This window comes from Polyodon spathula, chromosome 5 (genome assembly GCF_017654505.1).
Source record: "Polyodon spathula isolate WHYD16114869_AA chromosome 5, ASM1765450v1, whole genome shotgun sequence".
Taxonomy (NCBI): Eukaryota; Metazoa; Chordata; class Actinopteri; order Acipenseriformes; family Polyodontidae; genus Polyodon; species Polyodon spathula.
The window spans coordinates 78163603-78186385 of NC_054538.1; the positions used below are offsets into that span (position 1 = coordinate 78163603).

Below are 22783 nucleotides of genomic sequence, written 5' to 3' on the forward strand. Positions count from 1 at the left end.
GGTTGCGTCTGCTGTGATTTTATGAATATTACAATTATATTAACAACAACTAAAATATGTCTGTTTAACAAGTGGGCATAACTAGAACCCTAGCTTGCCTGTCTGTCCTCCAAAGTCAGAACAAAATGAAACACATATTTGTTTACATTTGAGTTTTGCAACAGCGGAGCTTGTGGATGACTTCTATAACCTTCAACTGCTGCAGGTAGAGCAGAGCAGAAGTGTTCTGTTTATACTGTATAATGCAAATTGGAAGCTTGTGTTCTTGCAACTGAAAGTACTGTTAGAGAATGTAAACAAACTGAACTGCCAACCAGGTCCGATGAGCACGAAACAAGAATTATATTTTAGTTTAAAACTGGACATAATTGTGGTGGCAGGGCAGGATCTCAATTGAACAGGGGGCATGCCAAGTACACAGCAGCTGTTTTGAGCCTCTGTGAGGACTGCCCACCCCCTGTCACCCACAGATTGTTCTTTTGTAAATTCAGTGTTTGTGATTAAGAGCTTATACCAGTACCTGATATTAACACACTATTGGTCAAGTTAATGTATGAGTTACATTCATTTCTTTAAAGATTTGTACATCTCCAGTTTATTATAATAAATAATAATAATAATAATAATAATAATAATAATAATAATAATAATAATAATAATAATATGTCTGAGGGGTGGCGGGCGGCAGGGGTCGATTAGCACAAGAAAAGTTGGAAGCGGAAATCAACAAGTCACAGACAGGACATGATGTAGCGTTTGGCAATCTAGGAAAAGATTGTCCTGTTTTTCCCCGAAATAATAATAATAATCTTTATTTTTATAAAGCACCTTTCATAGTAGACCACCATCACAAAGCGCTTTACAAGATACAAGACTAGAGTGTGTGAACTATGCATCAGCTGCAGAGTCACTTACAACAACATCTCACTCAAAAGATAAAGTACAAGGAGGTTAAGTGACTTGCTTAGGGTCACACAATGAGTCAGTGGCTGAGCTGGGATTTGAACAGGGGACCTGCTGGTTACAAGGCTGTTTCTTTAACCACTGGACCACACAGTCTCCTTTGGAACACACATAATAACGGTACGTATACTGTACAGAGCAAAGGACAGAGCAATGGGTCGGTAACTGCCACTACAGCAGAGGTTTTCACAACACTGAATACAAGACATCCTGGCCTAGTCTAGCACCTGACCACTAGGTGTCACTGACATGCAAACAGGTGAACTAACCCCTGCCAGTTTTCCTGCCTGTCCACAACCAGGATTTGAACCAGCAAGCTCCTGATTGCATGACTTACCTGCCACGCCACATGGTGGTGTCTTTACTAGGGCAGGCAAGAATACTTTACATCCTGATGGTTTATAATGGGGAGTTTCAGCAAAAACATGCTGGTTTACAGTTAGATAGCTGTTTAAGGACCAGCACTCATAAGGAAGTGAACATTTACCCATTTGGGAAATCAGATATACCACATACACAATTGTGTAAATAGGGCCATCCAGTTTAAACCCTTTTACAAACCAGTCATTTACATTATCCTGAATTATTTTTTTGCCTACTACAATTTTTATATTATATTAAAAACACTTTGAAGTTCTAGTAGTTAATATTTCCAGTAGCTGGTAATATGAAGACATCTTTACAGGGCTCTTGAGTGGCTGGTTCACAAGTACCCCAGCATAGGAGACAATCTTAACAGCAGCATGTACTGATATATGCATGTATTTAATTGAACCTAATCTTCCCCCAATGTGGTCTAACATGCATTTCAAACCTATATTGCTTTCCAGTGCTTATAAAAGGTTGTGCTGAAACATCATTAAGAACGAGCTATCATTACCATACAGGGAAAGTTATATCATCAGCGTGCTTTCCAATATTTCATATCCTATTCGCGTATGTGTGTTCTGTATGATTCACTACTGTTGTTTCTGCTTAGATCATATTTTGCCATGCTTACTTACTTGTGCTGTGCACGAAGGCCAATGGGTGGAGCATTGTACACTGAGGCTTGTGCAACACTGATATGTTTCCTCACAATCAGCCTTGCAGAGTCCTTTCAGAAGCAGTTTTTGCTGGAACACTTAGTAAACAGAGCAAATAATGATGTAAGCAAGCAGGTAAGAAATGAATGATTAAAATGTGAACAATATACAGGATCCCTTTAACATGTACTGGCATGGCCCTGAAGGGTTTTGGGAAGGTAAACCAGTGGTTCTCAACCCCGGTCCTGGGGACCCCCTGTCTCTGCTGGTTCCCAACCCCAGTCCTGGGGAACCCTGTCTCTGCTGGTTCCCAACCCTGGTCCTGGGGACCCCCTGTCTCTGCTGGTTCCCAACCCCGGTCCTGGGGACCCCCTGTGTCTGCCGGTTCCCAACCCTGGTCCTGGGGACCCCCTGTGTCTGCTGGTTTTCATTCCAACTGAGCTCTCAATTACTTAACTAGACCCTTCATTGAACTGATCATTTGTTAAATTAATTTGCTTAATTTAATTGTTTTCAGCACTTAAACAGCTGCAGAGTTTAAGTTACTTATACAATGTTACAGCTAACTTGAAATATGCCACTGTTGAGAGCTGAAAACAATTAATAAGGTCTAATTCAGGAAATGATCAGTTTAATTAAGGGTCTAGTTAAATAATTGACAGTAGGCACAGGGGGTCCCCAGGACCGGTTTGGGAACAGCAGGCACAGGGGGTCCCCAGGACCGGTTTGGGAACAGCAGGCACAGGGGGTCCCCAGGACCGGTTTGGGAACCACTGCTCTAAACTGTGAGCTAAAGCTTTAAATTGGTTCCAGATGCACCACACTGGGTCAGCCAGCAGGGGGAGCCCATCATCTCATAGTAGAATAGGCCCCTTGCTCAATGAGACTCTGATGGCTTGCGGTTTGGAAGCTGTTGCTCTCGCTAGCCAGCAGCGGAGCGAGCTCACTGGTTCAGGGTGCCTGGGCTCACAGAAGGGTGGGTCCCTTGGTGGGTCTGTTGGAGGACAGCAGTGGCTGGCTTCCCATCTCCCTGCTCTTGGGTCCGGCCAGCTGAGCGGAGAGCATGGCCGGGGCTGAGAGGTGATGGGCAGCGGCTTTCTGCTGGTGGACACTGTTGATGTAGCTGGCAATCAGCAGGGTCATCTCTAGAATCTGAATAAATTAAAAATTAACAAAATATTAAAACCAGCAGTGCAAGAGCTCAAAGGAGTGAAAGGTTTAAAACCGCAAAGGTTTAAAACCTTGTTTCTTAGATTGCAATATTATCATTGATTTTTATTCTGGTTGAAGTTCCTTTGATTATACTTCATTTTGTAACAAGCAGATGTTTCACAGACACTGTTAAAGAAGATGGCTGCTGCTTCCTGATATAAAATCATTTACTCATGCCAATGGTTTAGCTGCAATCAGGCCCTGTTATTGCAGGAAGTGATTAGATATCAGGAAGACACAAGCAAACCAAAAGATCTGCGACAAAAAAAGGGGGGCCCTTGATAATGATAATGATCGGTAAAAAGAAACACTGCAATTTTATGAAACAGTGAAGTAGGTGAGAGGATTGAAGGTAAAGATAGAGCTCTCCAATCACAAAATGTTGGTATGTAGCTGTAGAGTTTTAATAACCCTTCATCTCTGTCCCAATTCCCAAGCAGCCCATCATATAACGACCCCATCTCTATGTGTCTGACCCCAGCCTCAGTGCACCCACCTTGGGCTTGGGCATTGCAAACAGGTGCTTCTCTGTGGGCTTGTCCTTGGGGTGCCCGTTGCCACTGGACTTAGCCACCACCAGCATGAAGTCATCGCGGCAGCCTCCGAACGTCATCAGGTTCCTGGGCCCATACGACACCAGCAGCCTCTATATTGAGAGGAATCCTTTATTACTGATGAACCTTCATTTAACCAGTGTGAGGCCAGGGCAAGAAAGTGGATCTTAGCTCTCTTAGTGTTACCAACATTATCCCTCTCATTTTGGTTCTTCGCTTTTAATTTTAATGTGCAAATGTTTCGGATACAATGTTACAGATGAAAAAATACTGCTGCATCCTGGTACCTGTGCTTTAGGTCACATGGTGTGACTGAGGTGAGACCATTGGAGTGACCTTGAACTACAACATAGGAAGTGATTAGGAACCATGAATTAATAACACTGTACTTGAAACATACATTTAGAAAAGTTTACATGCTAAGTTTTCTCCAGCTTTACCCATGGTTATACTATGCATTTACCATAGTCTTCCATACCCAGCTGGGCTTTACAGTGCTTAACTTTGCATTACCACTCTTTTACTGTGCTTTATTACACTCTGCTATGATTTTACTATGGGGGGCTTTTATAAGGCTATACTTTATAAAGTAATAACAATCAAAGAGTTGCAATGAAAGGTACTGATCTTCAGCACAAGAAAGAGGACCAGTGATAATGCTGCTAATGAAACAGAACTGGGTTGAGATGAAGGGGGTTGTAATGAAATGGATTGAGATGAAGTGGATTGGGATGGAGAGGATTGGTATGTACTGGATTGAGATGAAGTGGATTGGGATGAAGTGGATTGAGATGAAGTGGATTGAGATGAAGTGGATTGAGATGAAGTGGATTGGGATGAAGTGGATTGGGATGAAGTGGACTGAGATGAAGTGGGTTGTAATGAAATGGATTGAGATGAAGTGGATTGGGATGGAGAGGATTGGTATGTACTGGATTGAGATGAAGTGGATTGGGATGAAGTGGATTGAGATGAAGTGGATTGGGATGGAGTGGATTGGTATGTACTGGATTGAGATGAAGTGGATTGGGATGAAGTGGCTTGAGATGAAGTGGATTGGGATGGAGTGGAATGAGATTAAGTGGATTGGGATGAAGTGGGTTGTAATGAAATGGATTGAGATGAAGTGGATTGGGATGGAGAGGATTGGTATGTACTGGATTGAGATGAAGTGGATTGGGATGAAGTGGATTGAGATGAAGTGGATTGGGATGGAGTGGATTGGTATGTACTGGATTGAGAGGATGAAGTGGATTGGGATGAAGTGGACTGAGATGAAGTGGGTTGTAATGAAATGGATTGAGATGAAGTGGATTGGGATGGAAAGGATTGGTATGTACTGGATTGAGATGAAGTGGATTGGGATGAAGTGGATTGAGATGAAGTGGATTGGGATGGAGTGGATTGGTATGTACTGGATTGAGATGAAGTGGATTGGGATGAAGTGGCTTGAGATGAAGTGGATTGGGATGGAGTGGATTGAGATGAAGTGGATTGGGATGGAGAGGATTGGTATGTACTGGATTGAGATGAAGTGGATTGGGATGAAGTGGATTGAGATGAAGTGGGTTGTAATGAAATGGGTTGAGATTAAGTGGATTGGGATGGAGTGGATTGGTATGTACTGGATTGAGATGAAGTGGGGATGAAGTGGATTAAGATGAGTGTATTTGGATTAAATGGATTGGGAGGTGTGTATTGAGGTGGAGTGGATTGAGAGGAAGTGGATTGGGAGGTGTGTATTGAGATGAAGTGGATTGAGATGATGATTGGGAGGTGTGTATTGAGATGAAGTGGATTGGGAGGTGTGTATTGAGAGGAAGTGTATTGAGGTGAAGTGGATTGAGATGAAGTGTATTGAGATGAAGTGGTTTGGGAGGTGTGTATTGAGATGAAGTGTATTGAGATGATGGTTGGGAGGTGTGTATTGAGATGAAGTGTATTGAGAGGAAGTGGATTGAGGTGAAGTGGATTGAGATGAAGTGTATTGAGATGAAGTGGTTTGGGAGGTGTGTATTGAGATGAAGTGTATTGAGATGGAATGGTTTGGGAGGTGTGTATTGAGATGAAGTGGATTGAGATGAAGTGGATTGGGATGAAGTGGAGTGAGATTAAGTGGATTGGGATGAAGTGGGTTGTAATGAAATGGATTGAGATGAAGTGGATTGGGATGGAGTGGATTGGTATGTACTGGATTGAGAGGGTGAAGTGGGGATGAAGTGGATTAAGATGAAGTGGTTTGGGAGGTGTGTATTGAGATGAAGTGGATTGAGAGGAAGATGATTGGGAGGTGTGTATTGAGGTTAAGTGTATTAAGATGAAGTGGATTGAGATTAACTGGATTGAGATGAAGTGGATTGGGATGAAGTAGAGTGAGATGAAGTGGATTGAGATTAAGTGGATTGGGATGAAGTGGAGTGAGATGAAGTGGATTGGGATTAAGCGGATTGAGATTAGGTTCTCACCATGGAGCTGTACTCCAGCACACTGATCCCGTCCTTGTGCACTGCCAGCCATACCGGAGCATCCTGGAAGGGTGAGGGGGTGATGGGCTAGAGAGACACATAAGATGGCACATCACACAACACTTAATGGACAATTCTGAACTGCAGTGCTGTCTGGTTATAAAGCAGCCTTTTATACCAACTTTTATAAAGGGGTATTCCCCTAGCTCATGACTACTGCATTATAAAGAAAAAAACTATACTTAATTACATAGCTATTGAGCAAAGCTCCACATCTAATGTGTTGTACAAAATTCTTGTTTGTGATTTGCAATTCACCACTTTTATACTCTCCTGGCATAAATATCCAAGGGTTATTTTCACAAGCAATAAATATCCAAGGGTTATTTTCACAAGCAATAAATATCCAAGGGTTATTTTCACAAGTACCTATTTGCCTTGCACCGTACCTTTGCTTCAAAGAGTCGAGCCCCGAAGAAAGGCCACTTCCTGGCCACGGTCAGGTAGATCCGAATGCAGTCTGAGGCGGTGCGGCCCCTCAGAGACATCCACCTCGCTGACAGCCTCTGCAGGAGCTGCCTGTGAGACAGAGCGAGGGGTACACACTGAGCAGAGGGGAGTGGCTTGTGAGAGAGAGAGAGAGAGGGTACACACTGAGCAGAGGGGAGTGGCTTGTGAGAGAGAGAGAGAGAGAGAGAGAGAGAGAGAGAGAGAGAGAGAGAGAGAGAGAGAGAGAGAGAGAGAGAGAGGGTACACACTGAGCAGAGGGGAGTGGCTTGTGAAGAGGGCACAGTGACTGAATGGCACTGCACTACAATTGACCAGCCTGAGTTACCTGAGCTGGTCCTCGGAGCAGCCCTGCCGGTACTGCTTGGGGTAGAATCTCTCCAGAACCTGCTTCAGACTCTGGTTGGATTTGGACTGGGCAGTCACCTGACCTGCCGGTGTGGAGAACGGCCGCTCAAAGTCTCCGAACTCCACCTGGACAGAGGAATCACGTGATCGCTTTGCATTGAAAAATTAGAAATATCCAAAGCAGATGGAAAGATATAGTATTAGTAACCCACAGGAATAAAAATAGCCTACATGTACCAAAATGATGGGATAGCATTGAGGAACAGTTGTACGTATTGTAAATCATGATATTGGATGCAATCATAAATAAGCATGCAGAAATGCATGGAGCAGTAAAGTAACATTAGGAATGTGTAGCGAATTAGACATTCCTACAACAGAATTATTGGAAATCCTTTATATGAACACAGTTACTACTTTATTAATACTGTACTTCTTTAATTAGACCTCCCATTTATTGTAAACAATGTGTGAGGCATAGATCATCATGATAATAACAAGATGGTATAGCGAGACATTGCAAAAGCAAGATCAAGCATGCTGTGGTCGAAGATTAAACCTGTACTGCTGCAACCCTTTGGCTCAGTGGTAGAGTACCTGTGCCAGCAGCGCTGCCATCTCCAGAGCCAGCTCCTTGTTGACAGGGAACTGTCCCTGAAGGATCTCCTCGCTGGTCTGGTACATGAGCAGCAGCCTCTCCCGGTCAGTCTCTCCACGAGCCTGCACAGAGAAATACAACCTAGGGAGAGACAGGGAGAGGGAGAGAAGGGGGGGGGGGAGAAAGTGAGAGAAATAGAGATTAGCTGCTGTGTTTAGGTAACAAGCTCAGAGTAAAATCAGGAGTGGATCAAACTGCAATGCAATGGGTCTTATTAACATCCCTGATCTGTTCAATCCAAGCCCTGTATGGTAATAGGTGGGTCAATAAATCAACCCCTGGGGGAACAACCCAACTGGATTAATACAGTGCTGGTACTGTGATCTGACTCTGTTTAGATCATTAATACAGACTCTGTGTATTGAGGAATCTGACTATGTTTAGATCATTAATACAGACTCTGTGTATTGAGGAATCTGACTATGTTTAGATCATTAATACAGACTCTGTGTAATGAGGAATCTGACTCTGTTTTGATCATTAATACAGACTCTGTGTATTGAGGAATCTGACTCTGTTTAGATCATTAATACAGACTCTGTGTATTGAGGAATCTGACTCTGTTTAGATCATTAATACAGACTCTGTGTATTGAGGAATCTGACTCTGTTTTTATCATTAATACAGACTCTGTGTATTGAGGAATCTGACTCTGTTTAGATCATCAATACAGACTCTGTGTATTGAGGTATCTGACTCTGTTTTGATCATTAATACAGACTCTGTGTATTGAGGAATCTGACTCTGTTTAGATCATTAATACAGACTCTGTGTATTGAGGAATCTGACTCTGTTTAGATCATTAATACAGACTCTGTGTATTGAGGAATCTGACTCTGTTTTGATCATTAATACAGACTCTGTGTATTGAGGAATCTGACTCTGTTTTTATCATTAATACAGACTCTGTGTATTGAGGAATCTGACTATGTTTAGATCATTAATACAGACTCTGTGTATTGAGGAATCTGACTCTGTTTTGATCATTAATACATACTCTGTGTATTGAGGAATCTGACTCTGTTTAGATCATTAATACAGACTCTGTGTATTGAGGAATCTGACTCTGTTTAGATCATTAATACAGACTGTGTAATGAGGAATCTGACTCTGTTTTGATCATTAATACAGACTCTGTGTATTGAGGAATCTGACTCTGTTTTGATCATTAATACAGACTCTGTGTATTGAGGAATCTGACTCTGTTTTGATCATTAATACAGACTCTGTGTATTGAGGAATCTGACTCTGTTTTGATCATTAATACAGACTCTGTGTATTGAGGAATCTGACTCTGTTTTGATCATTAATACAGACTCTGTGTATTGAGGAATCTGACTCTGTTTTGATCATTAATACAGACTCTGTGTATTGAGGAATCTGACTCTGTTTTGATCATTAATTAAGACTCTGTGTATTGAGGAATCTGACTCTGTTTTGATCATTAATACAGACTCTGTGTATTGAGGAATCTGACTCTGTTTTGATCATTAATACAGACTCTGTGTATTGAGGTATTGGTCTGACTCTGTTTAGATCATTAATACACACCACTGTGGTATTGACCTGCAGTGCAGCTCTGTGAGGCAGCAGGCTGAGCTGTACCTGTTTTTGTAGGTGAGCCGCACTGTCCTTGTGCTCTCGAACTTGCCCGAATGCTGCTCTTTGGAGGCCTGCTCCCATTTAGAGATGATATCGCAGATCTGGGGAGAAACATGTGCCAAAAAGTTTGAAACAGGGTGATTTTCTCTGGATGCAAATGAAAACAGTAAAACACAACAAGATTTACTTTTTCCAAAAATATTTTTTTTTTCTGTGGAAAGAACGAATGGTCTGACTCCCTCCTCCTTTAATCCCTTCTACCTCTGTCCATAAAAATAGTTTTGAACAATGTCTACAATGCTTTCATGCACTTCAATATGCTTTTACTGTACCATAGTTTACTGCAGTAACGGGCACTTTGCAAAATGCTGTATCTGACTGGGGAGCCAGGGTGGTGCAGTGGAAATGCCCTGCTTAGTCTTGCCCTAATGACCTGATTCAATTTAAGCTGTGAATCGCTCGGGCAGAGTTCTGATGTTCACAGCACTGAACTAAATGAATTTGCTGTTGTGGTGTTTGTCGGTAGGTAGACACAGCTGCATGGTGTGTTTGCTTGCAGTCAGTGCTCTTTGCTCTGTACAGCTGCTGGCGTTACCTTGATGCTGCCCTGCAGACAGTGCTCCTGATCCCTGCCGGAGGGGTCGTCAGTAAAGAGAGCGAAGCCAGACTGTGTGGGTCTCCTCATGCCAGTGTCTTGGTTCAGTGTGCTCAGGAACTCCTCCACTGTGGTGCTGGCATCGAACCCCACCACCTGCAGCAAGACAACATGTCAGCAAGTACAACACCGTCACTGCAAACTACAGTGACAGCATGTCAGCTAATACAACACCATCACTGCAAACTACAGCAAGACAGCATGTCAGCAAATACAACACCATCACGGCAAACTACAGCAAGACAGCATGTCAGCTAATACAACACCATCACTGCAAACTACAGCAAGAAAGCACGTCAGCAAATACAACACTCTCACTGCAAACTACAGCAAGACAGCATGTCAGCTAATACAACACCATCACTGCAAACAACAGCAAGAAAGCACGTCAGCAAATACAACACCATCACTGCAAACTACAGCAAGACAGCATGTCAGCAAATACAACACCATCACTGCAAACTACAGCAAGACAGCATGTCAGCTAATACAACACCATCACTGCAAACTACAGCAAGAAAGCACGTCAGCAAATACAACACTCTCACTGCAAACTACAGCAAGACAGCATGTCAGCAAATACAACACCATCACTGCAAACTACAGCAAGACAGCATGTCAGCAAATACAACACCATCACTGCAAACTACAGCAAGACAGCATGTCAGCAAATACAACACCGTCACTGCAAACTACAGCAAGACAGCATGTCAGCTAATACAACAACATCACTGCAAACAACAGCAAGAAAGCACGTCAGCAAATACAACACCATCACTGCAAACTACAGCAAGACAGCATGTCAGCAAATACAACACCGTCACTGCAAACTACAGCAAGACAGCATGTCAGCTAATACAACAACATCACTGCAAACTACAGCAAGACAGCACGTCAGCAAATACAACACCATCACTGCAAACTACAGCACTCACTGCAAACTACAGCAAGACAGCATGTCAGCAAATACAACACCGTCACTGCAGACATCTTAGAAGACTGTTACTAATGTACAGGGTTACCATATGACTCCATGTACACTAGAACAGTTGGTGACAGTTCAGGCTTTTCAACTCACACCCCAATGCATTCTGGTACATTTGACTTGTCTCAGGTATCTTTCACAGCACGACTACACTTAAATGTATTGGGGTGTACACACTAGTGGAGAAACAGCTGTGTGGATTTGTAATGATTGCTGCTTTTCTTAGACACTGAAGAACAGCCATCCACACAAGTCAAAGCAGCTATTGGTATGGTAAATTAGCCCAGTCAACAACAGTGACCCTCACATGTGGAGAACTTGATCCAAACAAAGAAATAATGGAATTGTGATTCTCTGCTGGCCGAATTATGTACCTGGTAGGTGTTGTTGAGGAAGTGCACGGGGATGCTGAAGGGCAGGGAGTGATGGTAGGGGTTCCTCAGCAGGATGGACAGGATCTCCATGCGTGACGGCTTGGCCTTGCGCTCCCCCTTCTGCTGAGTACGCTCCACACAGCGCTGGCAGTAGATAACGTACTTCCCAACCTCTGTCCTGAAACACCGCACCAGAAACAGCATTTCATACAAGATTAACATACTTCCCAATCTCTGTCCTGAAACACCGCACCAGAAACAGCATTTCATACAAGATTAACATACTTCCCAATCTCTGTCCTGAAACACCGCACCAGAAACAGCATTTCATACAAGATTAACGTACTTCCCAATCTCCGTCCTAAAACACTGCACCAGAAACAGCATTTCATACAAGATTAACGTACTTCCCAATCTCTGTCCTGAAACACTGCACCAGAAACAGCATTTCATACAAGATTAACGTACTTCCCAATCTCTGTCCTGAAACACCGCACCAGAAACAGCATTTCATACAAGATTAACGTACTTCCCAATCTCTGTCCTGAAACACTGCACCAGAAACAGCATTTCATACAAGATTAACGTACTTCCCAATCTCTGTCCTGAAACACTGCACCAGAAACAGCATTTCATACAAGATTAACGTACTTCCCAATCTCCGTCCTGAAACACCGCACCAGAAACAGCATTTCATACAAGATTAACATACTTCCCAATCTCTGTCCTAAAACACCGCACCAGAAACAGCATTTCATACAAGATTAACATACTTCCCAATCTCTGTCCTGAAACACTGCACCAGAAACAGCATTTCATACAAGATTAACATACTTCCCAATCTCTGTCCTGAAACACTGCACCAGAAACAGCATGTCATACAAGATTAACTTACTTCCCAATCTCCGTCCTGAAACACTGCATCAGAAACAACATTTCATATAAGATTCCCTCTCTCCTGATCGCTGTATTCCTCATTTCTCTTTTTCAGTCTTCCAAATGATCCCTCCCAGCTTTTCTTAGAGTTATGACACAGGTGGTCTCACTGGACTACACCTGAAGGTGCGCCTGTCTTTTGTTCTCTTTAAATTGTCATTAGCACATTATCAGATGGTATTTATACAAGCTGTAGCCAACATTTTATTTTATTTCTGTTGATTTTCGGTTTAATTTTCTGGACCAATTGTGCTGGGGAGATAATAAAGCACAAATATGCTATATCTTAGGAGAGTAATGATACACTGTAAGTGAACTGTATTGATTAACAATGGAAATAAGACTCCCATTGCATCGCACTTTGATCCATTCAAGGTTTTACTATGAGTTTAGTAAGACACACTTGAGTGTGTTAACTATACAATACGACTAATTAAGCTCATAGTAAAACCTGGAATGGGGGAAACTGCTGTGCCACAGGAGTCTTATTACTATCCCTGTACTGGTACAGCATAGTCCTGACAGGCTGAGGAATGTGTAATAAAATCAAATGATTGATAAAATACGCGAAACACACACTGATACTGCCTATAATTTAGCATGATTTATTCATCATCGAAGGACTCTTTGGTATTCATGGAAGTACTGCCATTATACAGTGTGCAAACACACATCTCTAGCTGCCCTGTGTGTGCTCCTGAGAGCAGGCAGGGTCCTGCCCTATGTGTGCTCCTGAGAGTGCTCCTGTTTTACCTGGAGTCCCCGTGCCTCTTGAGGTGCAGTTTCAGGAGCCACAGGAAGGGGTGCTGAGGCAGGAAGAGCCCCACACAGAGAGCGAGCAGCTGCCAGCCCTGCGGAAGAAACACACACAACCACATCATGCACACAACAGGCAAGAAGGACACTGAGAAATACATTCAAAAGCTTTCAAATTCTGAAATGTAAAGCGAGCAGTAACCTCCCCGGGTACTTACTCTGCGTTAGCACTTGCCACCCCACTATTCAGTCATATGGCCATTGGATGTTAGTGTTGACAATGAGTTAAGCGATTAAATCATTGAATTAACTGATATAGACTATAGGCTATGGTTTATTCAGAGATAAGACCATAAATGGAATGCAACTACAGTATGATCTTAATTAGTTGAGTGTTATTTGACATTTCCTGTAGGGCACAGACTTAGAGCCATTTCACACTACCTTTATAATAAACAATCTTCACATGCTGAAAACGTGATTGTAGCAGAAGTGAATGCAAGCATATGGTTTTAATAAGTGTTAATTGTGTGGATAATTAAGCAACAATAAAGCCTGAAACAGCTTGTACTGCCGAATTAATTATTTATATCAATATATTTAAAACCTAATCTGTAATGCCTAAACTCTGAAAGCTGCGAGACTAAATTGCTGGTGTGCAGGTACTAATGTCGCTGCTCCTGCAACTCTGCAGTGGCATTTTGCCCTGATCTGCAGTGAGGGGCTACCTGCATGGGCCCGGCCTGGCCCGGGGGCTGCCTCTTGCAGCTTTGCTTGATGAGCTGGCAGTAGATCTCGTTCTGCAGCTCGGGGTGGGTGAGGCACACCTGCAGGGCACTCTGTGCCAGGGACACGTGGTAGTCAATGGCAGGGGCGTCGATCGTAACGTTGATGAATAGCTGGCATGTCTGAAAGAAACACTCCACCAATCAGAAACCTCGCTGCATGGTCAGGTAAAGGGGGGATTTTAATTTTTTTCCCTACAGGCGTAGGTGCTCTAAAACCATTTTCCGTAAATCGATGATGGTCGGCTCCTAAGAAAATCAGGGGGAGGCGACAGGGGACTATACCTTGAAGTGCTTGATGGCCTTAGTCTTAAGTGAAGGAAAGAGTGGTGGGGGTTGAGTGGGGTTTGTGAGGAGTGAATGTGGGTGAGTGGGTAAAGGGGTGAGAGGGAGGTGAATTGGGGTGTGAGGGGTGAAGGAGGTGAGTGGATAAAGAGGAGGTGAGAGGGAGGTCAGGGGTGAGGAGATTGTGAGGAGTGAGGGGGTGAGTGGGTGAAGGGGAGGTGAGAGGGGTTTAGTGGGGTGAGGAGAGTGTGAGGGGTGAGTGGGTGAAGGGGAGGTGAGAGGGAGTTGAGTGGGGTGAGGGGGGTGTGAGGGGTAAAGAGGGTGAGTGGATGAAGGGGAGGTGAGAGGGAGTTCAGTGGGGTGAGGGGGGTGTGAGGGGTAAAGAGGGTGAGTGGATAAAGGGGAGGTGAGAGGGAGGTCAGGGGTGAGGAGATTGTGAGGGGTGAGGGGGGTGAGTGGGAGGAGGGGAGGTCAGAGGGAGGTGAAGTGGGACGTTACCTTGAAGAGTTTAATAGCCTCGGTCTGCAGTGCCTCCGAGGGCAGGGTGGTGAGAGGGGAGGTGATGCCCTCTTTACTATAACACAGGGTGGGGTGTCTCCAGATCTGAGAGCCTGTGTAGGAGAGTGACACAATGAGGACAGCAGCAGCAGAACACACACACACAAACAGCAACCTAACACACAGACACACACACACACACACACACACACACACAGCCTCACACACACACACACACACACACACACTCTCTCTCTCTCCCATCGTCACGGAGGGCTTACCAGTGTCTCCCTCCACATTGAGCAGCTTCCCCACTAGCTGCTCGAACTCTGTGCCCACTGCAACAGTCGTGCTGCCCGCAGCAACAGTCAGGTGGTATAGCCAGGTGTCCTGCACCAAACACAGCAGACTTCAGAAGCATAGGAATGAGCTGCCTAGTCATGCTGTTGAGGCAGAAACACTTGGATCCTTTAAGACCCGACTTGACAAACAGCTGCCAGATGTTTGGCACATGGTGAGTGGATAGTGTACTGTACAGTGAGTGCATTACTTATAGTGTTGAATGTGTGGATTCTCTGCTGTCACTCAGCTGCCCTATGCACAGTGCTGGGCTCTCTCTCACCTTCTCGTGTTTGGAGCCGATGAGGAGGTAGGTGGGGCCCTGCTCCTTGGGCTGGATGGCGATGGTGTAGTGAGTGGACAGCAGACTGCAGCCGCTGGTCTCGTAGTCTTCGTCCGAGTCACAGGACCGGTCAACCTCCTCCACCCGGGCCTCCCACAGCTTGATCCGACCCAGCGGGAACTGAGGGAGGAGGAGATGACAACCCTTACCATGTGTGCTGAAACCTGTAGCGGCACTGCCACCATGCTGTCACCCCACACAGGACAACTACCTATGTGTGCTGAAACCTGCAGCGGCACTGCCACCATGCTGCCATCCCACACAGGACAACTACCTATGTGTGCTGAAACCCTGCAGCGGCACTGCCACCATGCTGTCACCCCACACAGGACAACTACCTATGTGTGCAATCAGGATAGCTTGCTATTATATAACGTATGATACCAGAAGGTTTTAAACCAGTGTAAATGAATGATCTGTCCTGACTTTTGCCCTAAATACTGCAGGCCCTGCGCTGAAGCAAGTAAAAAGGCTTTAAAACATTGCCAATGTGTTTATGCTATACATTCATATCTATTGATGCTACACAAGCATACTGTTACTCCTTAGCCCAGCAATTTAAAGAGAAAGCTGTCCTTGTAAATGAGAATTTGTTCTCAATTGACTCAATTTGTCTCAATTTGTCTGATTGACTGATTGATGGAAGAAACTGAAGATGCCGGTACCTTGTCTTCCTGACTGCGGAAATAGTAGAGCGTTTTCCCAATGAGTGCGCACCACACCCGCTTGGAGTATCCGTGCTTCACCTGCCGAAGGGAGGGACAGTCAGACAAGGAACTCAGAGAGGGGGTTCGATTCCAACACGTGCACTGCAGTTATTTAATCATATCTGATGCACTTATAGCAGGGAGACTTCCTTTAAAACTACATATAAATTAATTAAATTGTACAAATGTTTTCATGACTGTTATGCAGCTGAAAGTATGCCTGGATATATTCAGCTGGCCTGTCCAGCACCAAGCTAATTGTATGTCAGGTACCCACCTTTCCACTCTTATCAAAAGCTATCCCCTCTAATCCCATCCGCTAGTCTCTTGTAACCTTTCATCCCCTCCTGTAACCTCCTGTACTTTCCTGTCTCCTACCAACCCCTCTCGTCCATGGCTGTACTCTCCATTCACCTCCCATACCCTCCGGTCCCCTGTTCTACCCTGCCATCACCTCGTATACCCTACTGTCCCCTCCCGCCCACTCCTATCACCTCCCATCCAATCCTGTACCCTCATATACTCTCCCGTCCCCTCCTGTCCTCTCCCGTCCCCTCCCATCCCCTCCTGTACCTTGGTGAGCAGCCCCTTCATGGCCGGCTTGGCCTCGGGCTGTGTGAAGAGCGGGCTGGCGGCCTGCACTCGCAGTACGTTCTGCAGCACGTGGATCCACTCCTCCAAGATATTGGGGGAATCAGCAGTCAGGTAATAGATTCGCTTCTCACTGATCATCTACTGGGGCAGAATGTGTGAGTTAGCAAGAGGAACATTGCCAACAGGGACCTTTCACATGGTTTACACTCAGGAAATATTTACAGACCGTTTGAGATTCATTAAACTGTTATTCTGCTGTCATTAACCCCCTGAGCCTGTCAATCGCCTGCTACTCCAATATCAAACTGGGACTAACTAGTCTGCAAATAGACATCACACAGAACTGAAAGATCTCCAATGCTGTATTTCTCACAATTTTGTACACACCCCATTTATAAATTAAGTCAGGATCCTCTATCAGAGTTAGAGGACTGAAGTTCTGCCAGACAGCAGCAATCCTAACTGGGGCTGGGTGGCAAAGTGGTTTGCAGTGTGCAGGTGTAGGGGTGATGCAGCTGCTCAAAACAATGACAAACAACAAAATACTGGTGAAATGGAGGTTTATTTATAATCCAAAGTCTGATGACAACAGTAAAGAAATGGAGGGCTGGCAATACACAACGATGTGTATTGCACAGTTCAATAAACAACGGGTTGCAGTCCCAAAATAATAGGCACAGTTAAACACACACTCAAAACACATCCAAAGTGAGTGCTGTAGTGCTTGTGGTATAACCCAATTTTAATCTGTGAGCAATGGTGCAGTGCTGTCCGGGCTTGTGCTGGCTTTGAGCGACAGCTCCAGATTATATTAGCCGTCTAATAAATAACAAGCAGTACAATTTGACGACACAAACAAACAAAACACTCACGGTTATTTTACACTCATCCTTCAGCGGTTCTCTTAACCATAAACAAAGGAACAGATCACCTAGCCACGACCCCTATTTGTACCTTCAGTCACGCCCACTTGGTTAGCGAGTGCAGCTGTTTCTCCTCCAATCTGCGGTTGCCACATCGCTTTCTCTCTGGGCGATGACTTAATGTACCACAGCTGTGCCCCCTTTCTAGATGGCCGACTTCTACCTAACACTGAGAATGAACTGTCAGGCCATCCAGTCCTGGACACTCTGTTCCATTTACACTGCGTCCTCACAGGTCGGGAGAGAGAGTTATCACCAAGAATCATTCTGTCTCTGTCACAGGCTGGCACAATACCAATTCAAAGTGGTTTGATCTCAGTCTGCTGCCTATGCAGGGATGGAAATGAGACTCCTATTGCATAGCAGTTTCACACATTCCAGGTTTTAACACATGCTTTATTAGCTCCAGTGTATATGTCACAAGCTCAGGTGTGTCTTGTTAAACTTGTACTAAAACCGGGATTGGATTAAACCACTTTTCCAACGAGTCCTGTGATGAAAAAAAACATTTTGTAGCAGATGGGGAAATGGCTTTAGACAGGACATACAAAGTGAGGATTAACAACGGTGCAGTAGACCTGGCAGCGGCCCTGGTAGCGATGTCAGGGACATGATCTGGCACAGAAGGACTGGCACTGAGGCCAAGTGGGGGCAGCGTGTGGGCATATTGTTTATGCAAACGTGTAGTGCACACTTCCTCCTGCCTGCCTGTCTTCTTACCTGAATGGTTTGCTTCCCGTCCCCCCGGACTATGCTGCTGGAGGCGCTCAGCTCAATCTGCCCCTGTGGCTTTCTGATTACATCACTCTAGCGACAAAAAACAAGAACAGATACTGTATATCAGATTCACCAGGACACACCAAACCCATCACTTCAGATTCACCAGGACACACCAAACCCATCATTTCAGATTCACCAGGACACATCAAACCCACCGTTCTACATTCACCAGGACACACCAAACCCATCACTTCAAATTCACCAGGACACACCAAACCCACCACTTCAGATTCACCAGGACACACTAAACCCATCACTTCAGATTCACCAAGACACACCAAACCCACCACTCTGCAATCACCAGGACACACCAAACTCATCACTTCACATTCACCAGGACACACCAAACCCATCACTTCAGATTCACCAGGACACACCAAACCCATCACTTCAGATTCACCAGGACACACCAAACCCATCACTCTGCATTCACCAGGACACACCAAACCCATCACTTCAGATTCACCAGGACACACCAAACCCATCACTTCACATTTATCAGGACACACCAAACCCATCACTCTGCATTCACCAGGACACACCAAACCCATCACTTCAGATTCACCAGGACACACCAAACCCATCACTTCACATTCACCAGGACACGCCAAACCCATCGCTTCAGATTCACCAGGACACACCAAACCCATCACTTCAGATTCACCAGGACACACCAAACCCACCACTCTGCAATCACCAGGACACACCAAACCCATCACTTCAGATTCACCAGGCCTTGGTTAATGCAACCCTTAAACTTGAGTGTGACTCTTAGTCCTGCCTATAGATAAACCATGATAAACACACTTTATACCATATAAGACATTTAGGTTTTATGCTTCCCTTCACACCTCTTTAAACAGTTACAGTACCTTACTGTTTCAAGTAGCACCCACTTTTCTACACCAAAAGGACTGTGCAAATATAACATGCTGAACTATGTGGGGACCCACAGTTATCTGGTATCAATAGCTAAGGCACCAATCAGCTTACTGGTGACTTGTAGTACAGCAGTTCACCTCCTTTCAGGACAAACCAGCGTCTTTTCCAGGTCTTCACTTTCCCTCCCATCTTCAACAAGTAGCCAGATTTTTCCAAAGTCTCCTGAAAAAGAATGTTAATTTAAAATAATTTAAAGTAATATGGATTATGGACAAACTGGACTTAGTGTGCTTGCTTTCATAAACTTACTGCATGTAACAGTCTGAAACACTGAGTGAACAAGTTCTGGAAATGCATACCCTTAAGAGGTTGCAATAATCAAGTAGTGTTCACTCTTACCATAGAGATCATATAGATCACACTGTTTATTGTGAATTAACACTCATATTGCACAGACGTTTCACCAATTCCAGGTTTCACTATGACCTTGATTATCCGCAGTGTATATGTAACAATCCGGTGTGTCTTATTAAACTCACACACAGAGATGTATACACAGGAGCTAGCCTCACACACACAGCTGTATACACAGGACCCAGCCTCACACACAGAGCTGTATACACAGGAGCCAGCCTCACACACAGAGCTGTATACACAGGAGCCAGCCTCACACACTGAGCTGTATACACAGGAGCCAGCCTCACACACAGAGCTGTATACACAGGAGCCAGCCTCACACACAGAGCTGTATACACAGGAGCCAGCCTCACACACTGAGCTGTATACACAGGACCCAGCCTCACACACAGAGCTGTATACACAGGAGCCAGCCTCACACACAGAGCTGTATACAAAGGAGCCAGCCTCACACACTGAGCTGTATACACAGGAGCCAGCCTCACACACAGAGCTGTATACACAGGAGCCAGCCTCACACACAGAGCTGTATACACAGGAGCCAGCCTCACACACTGAGCTGTATACACAGGAGCCAGCCTCACACACAGAGCTGTATACACAGGAGCCAGCCTCACACACAGAGCTGTATACACAGGGCCCAGCCTCACAAACAGAGCTGTATACACAGGAGCCAGCCTCACACACAGAGCTGTATACACAGGAGCCAGCCTCACACACAGATCTGGGAGGGACTTACGTTCTTGCCGTTGTCGCTGGAGGAGGAGCAGGTCTTGGGCAGTTTCTGCTCTGGCTCCGAGAATTCCGTGTCGGTGGAGTAGGCGTCAGGAGGGATGGCATAGTCGCTCTCTGAGGTCATTGATGACATGGACACCCCTGACACCACAAACACACACACACACGTGCAGTAGAGAATGGGTTTAAGAGAAAAGTCTTTATAAGTGTCTTTACTAAAGAATAGTGGGTTCTGGGCCATATTTAATTTCTCAAGCATTGAATAAATGTGTCCGTATTTCTCTGCTCCTCTCAGTGCCCTACTCTCCCTGGTCTCTCTCTATCTCTACTCCTCTCAGTGCCCTCCCCTCCCTGGTCTCTCTCTATCTCTATTCCTCTCAGTGCCCTCCCCTCCCTGGTCTCTCTTTCTCTACTCTCAGTGCCTGTACACCCTGCTGGTCTTTATCTCGCTCCTTGCCCCAGTGCAGTGCTCCCTCCCTGCCGCAGAGTCTAGCCCCAGTGCAGTGCTCCCTCTCTGCTGTGGAGTCTAGCCCCAGTGCAGTGCTCCCTCTCTGGTGTGGAGTCTAGACCCAGTGCAGTGCTCCCTCTCTGCTGTGGAGTCTAGACCCAGTGCAGTGCTCTCTCCCTGCTGTGGAGTCTAGACCCAGTGCAGTGCTCCCTCCCTGCTGTGGAGTCTAGCCCCAGTGCAGTGCTCCCTCTCTGCTGTGGAGTCTAGCCCCAGTTCAGTGCTCCCTCTCTGCTGTGGAGTCTAGCCCCAGTGCAGTGCTCCCTCTCTGCTGTGGAGTCTAGCCCCAGTGCAGTGCTCCCTCCCTGCTGTGGAGTCTAGCCCCAGTGCAGTGCTCCCTCCCTGCTGTGGAGTCTAGCCCCAGTGCAGTGCTCCCTCTCTGCTGTGGAGTCTAGCCCCAGTGCAGTGCTCCCTCTCTGCTGTGGAGTCTAGCCCCAGTGCAGTGCTCCCTCTCTGCTGTGGAGTCTAGCCCCAGTGCAGTGCTCCCTCTCTGCTGTGGAGTCTAGCCCCAGTGCAGTGCTCCCTCCCTGCTGTGGAGTCTAGCCCCAGTGCAGTGCTCCCTCCCTGCTGTGGAGTCTAGCCCCAGTGCAGTGCTCCCTCTCTGCTGTGGAGTCTAGCCCCAGTTCAGTGCTCCCTCTCTGCTGTGGAGTCTAGCCCCAGTGCAGTGCTCCCTCTCTGCTGTGGAGTCTAGCCCCAGTGCAGTGCTCCCTCCCTGCTGTGGAGTCTAGCCCCAGTGCAGTGCTCCCTCCCTGCTGTGGAGTCTAGCCCCAGTGCAGTGCTCCCTCTCTGCTGTGGAGTCTAGCCCCAGTGCAGTGCTCCCTCTCTGCAGTGGAGTCTAGCCCCAGTGCAGTGCTCCCTCTCTGCTGTGGAGTCTAGCCCCAGTGCAGTGCTCCCTCTCTGCTGTGGAGTCTAGCCCCAGTGCAATGCTCTCTCCCTGCTGAAGAGCCCTCACCTCTCTTGATTGCGCGGGGGCTCCCTGTCCCGCTGCCCTTCCTGGAGTCTGAGCCGGAGGTCCTGGTGCTGGAGCAGGAGCTCTCCTCCTCCTCGGAGCCCGACGACTCGTCAGAGAATGGGCTGCTGCTCAACTGGGTGGCTTTCTGAAACACACAAGCAAGGACTGCCAGCTTTCAATACAACATGTTTCACAATGTAGAATCCAGTGGAGAAGAAGTGACTGGCTCCCACCACAGCATGAAGCTAGTTTTATATTAGTGTTGCCAAACCAGGCTTTCTGTTTAACATTTCCCCTTCAGCAGTTCTACATTAAAAAAGATAAGGCTGGTTTTATATCTGGAATAGAACTAAAGCCTGGAAACCAGCCTCAACTGCAAGGGTATCCAGAGCAGAAAAGGTAAAGCAGTCAATGTAGTTTGCTGTCAGAGCTCTTACCCCTTTGAGTGTGGTGTAGACTGGAGTGGTCATGTTCTTGTATATCAGAGAGGTGTACAACCCAGAGGTGGAGTACGACGAGAGAGACCCAGAGCCTGAAAGATCGAGAGTCATGATGAACGATAACACATTGAATTGTGTTTTAACTACAGTTCAGCCTGTTCCAAACCTCCAGGGACCCAACTACTCTTAATGGGGATTCAGCATTCCCCCAACTTACATCTCAGTACTCCTTTAACAATATCAACCCCTCTGATCTTTTAAAAAACAACAGCAGTAAAAAAAAAAAAACTTAAGAAAAACATTTTACATTAATAGACACCCCCACCACCTCAAAGGGTTAGTCTATAACCAATACTGAGCACCCCTACTTTAAATAAAATAAAACTCTCAGGTCTGGCCATATTGCTTTGATGATTTAGAGCTTACATGCCCTATAACGTGACAGGGGATTACTTACTTTTATTGGCAAGCTCAGAACATGTGGCTTCAGACAGTCTGATCCCAGATTTGGCTACCGCGTAAATTCTGCTTTCCTGCATTGAAAAGACAAAAGGCTAC

The 22783-nt window shown here is 45.6% G+C and overlaps 1 protein-coding gene across 3 annotated transcripts in view; it reads right to left on the minus strand.

The window, feature by feature from the left end:
- Positions 1-2306: 2306 nt before the first annotated feature.
- The window catches only part of plekhh2 (pleckstrin homology domain containing, family H (with MyTH4 domain) member 2), a 51806-nt gene continuing 31329 nt past the window's right edge, over positions 2307-22783 (minus strand). For 2 of the 3 annotated variants that reach the window (XR_005950380.1, XR_005950379.1), the window contains exons 9-31: positions 22683-22758; positions 22223-22317; positions 21786-21930; positions 20333-20469; positions 19288-19398; positions 18235-18321; positions 16571-16729; positions 15956-16036; positions 15231-15410; positions 14890-14998; positions 14609-14721; positions 13769-13948; positions 13038-13135; positions 11349-11526; positions 9930-10085; positions 9338-9435; positions 7672-7813; positions 7055-7200; positions 6669-6798; positions 6220-6306; positions 3697-3846; positions 2763-3140; positions 2307-2360 (exon numbers count right to left, since the gene is read on the minus strand). Coding sequence is in view for 1 of the 3 variants with exons in the window: in XM_041251429.1 (XP_041107363.1) it covers positions 2955-3140; positions 3697-3846; positions 6220-6306; positions 6669-6798; positions 7055-7200; positions 7672-7813; positions 9338-9435; positions 9930-10085; positions 11349-11526; positions 13038-13135; positions 13769-13948; positions 14609-14721; positions 14890-14998; positions 15231-15410; positions 15956-16036; positions 16571-16729; positions 18235-18321; positions 19288-19398; positions 20333-20469; positions 21786-21930; positions 22223-22317; positions 22683-22758 (2844 nt within the window). In the remaining 2 variants the exon portion in view is untranslated. Of the gene's footprint in view, positions 2361-2699; positions 3141-3696; positions 3847-6219; positions 6307-6668; positions 6799-7054; positions 7201-7671; positions 7814-9337; positions 9436-9929; positions 10086-11348; positions 11527-13037; positions 13136-13768; positions 13949-14608; positions 14722-14889; positions 14999-15230; positions 15411-15955; positions 16037-16570; positions 16730-18234; positions 18322-19287; positions 19399-20332; positions 20470-21785; positions 21931-22222; positions 22318-22682; positions 22759-22783 lie in introns of those variants that run through there. The other variant, XM_041251429.1, reaches the window with a different exon arrangement.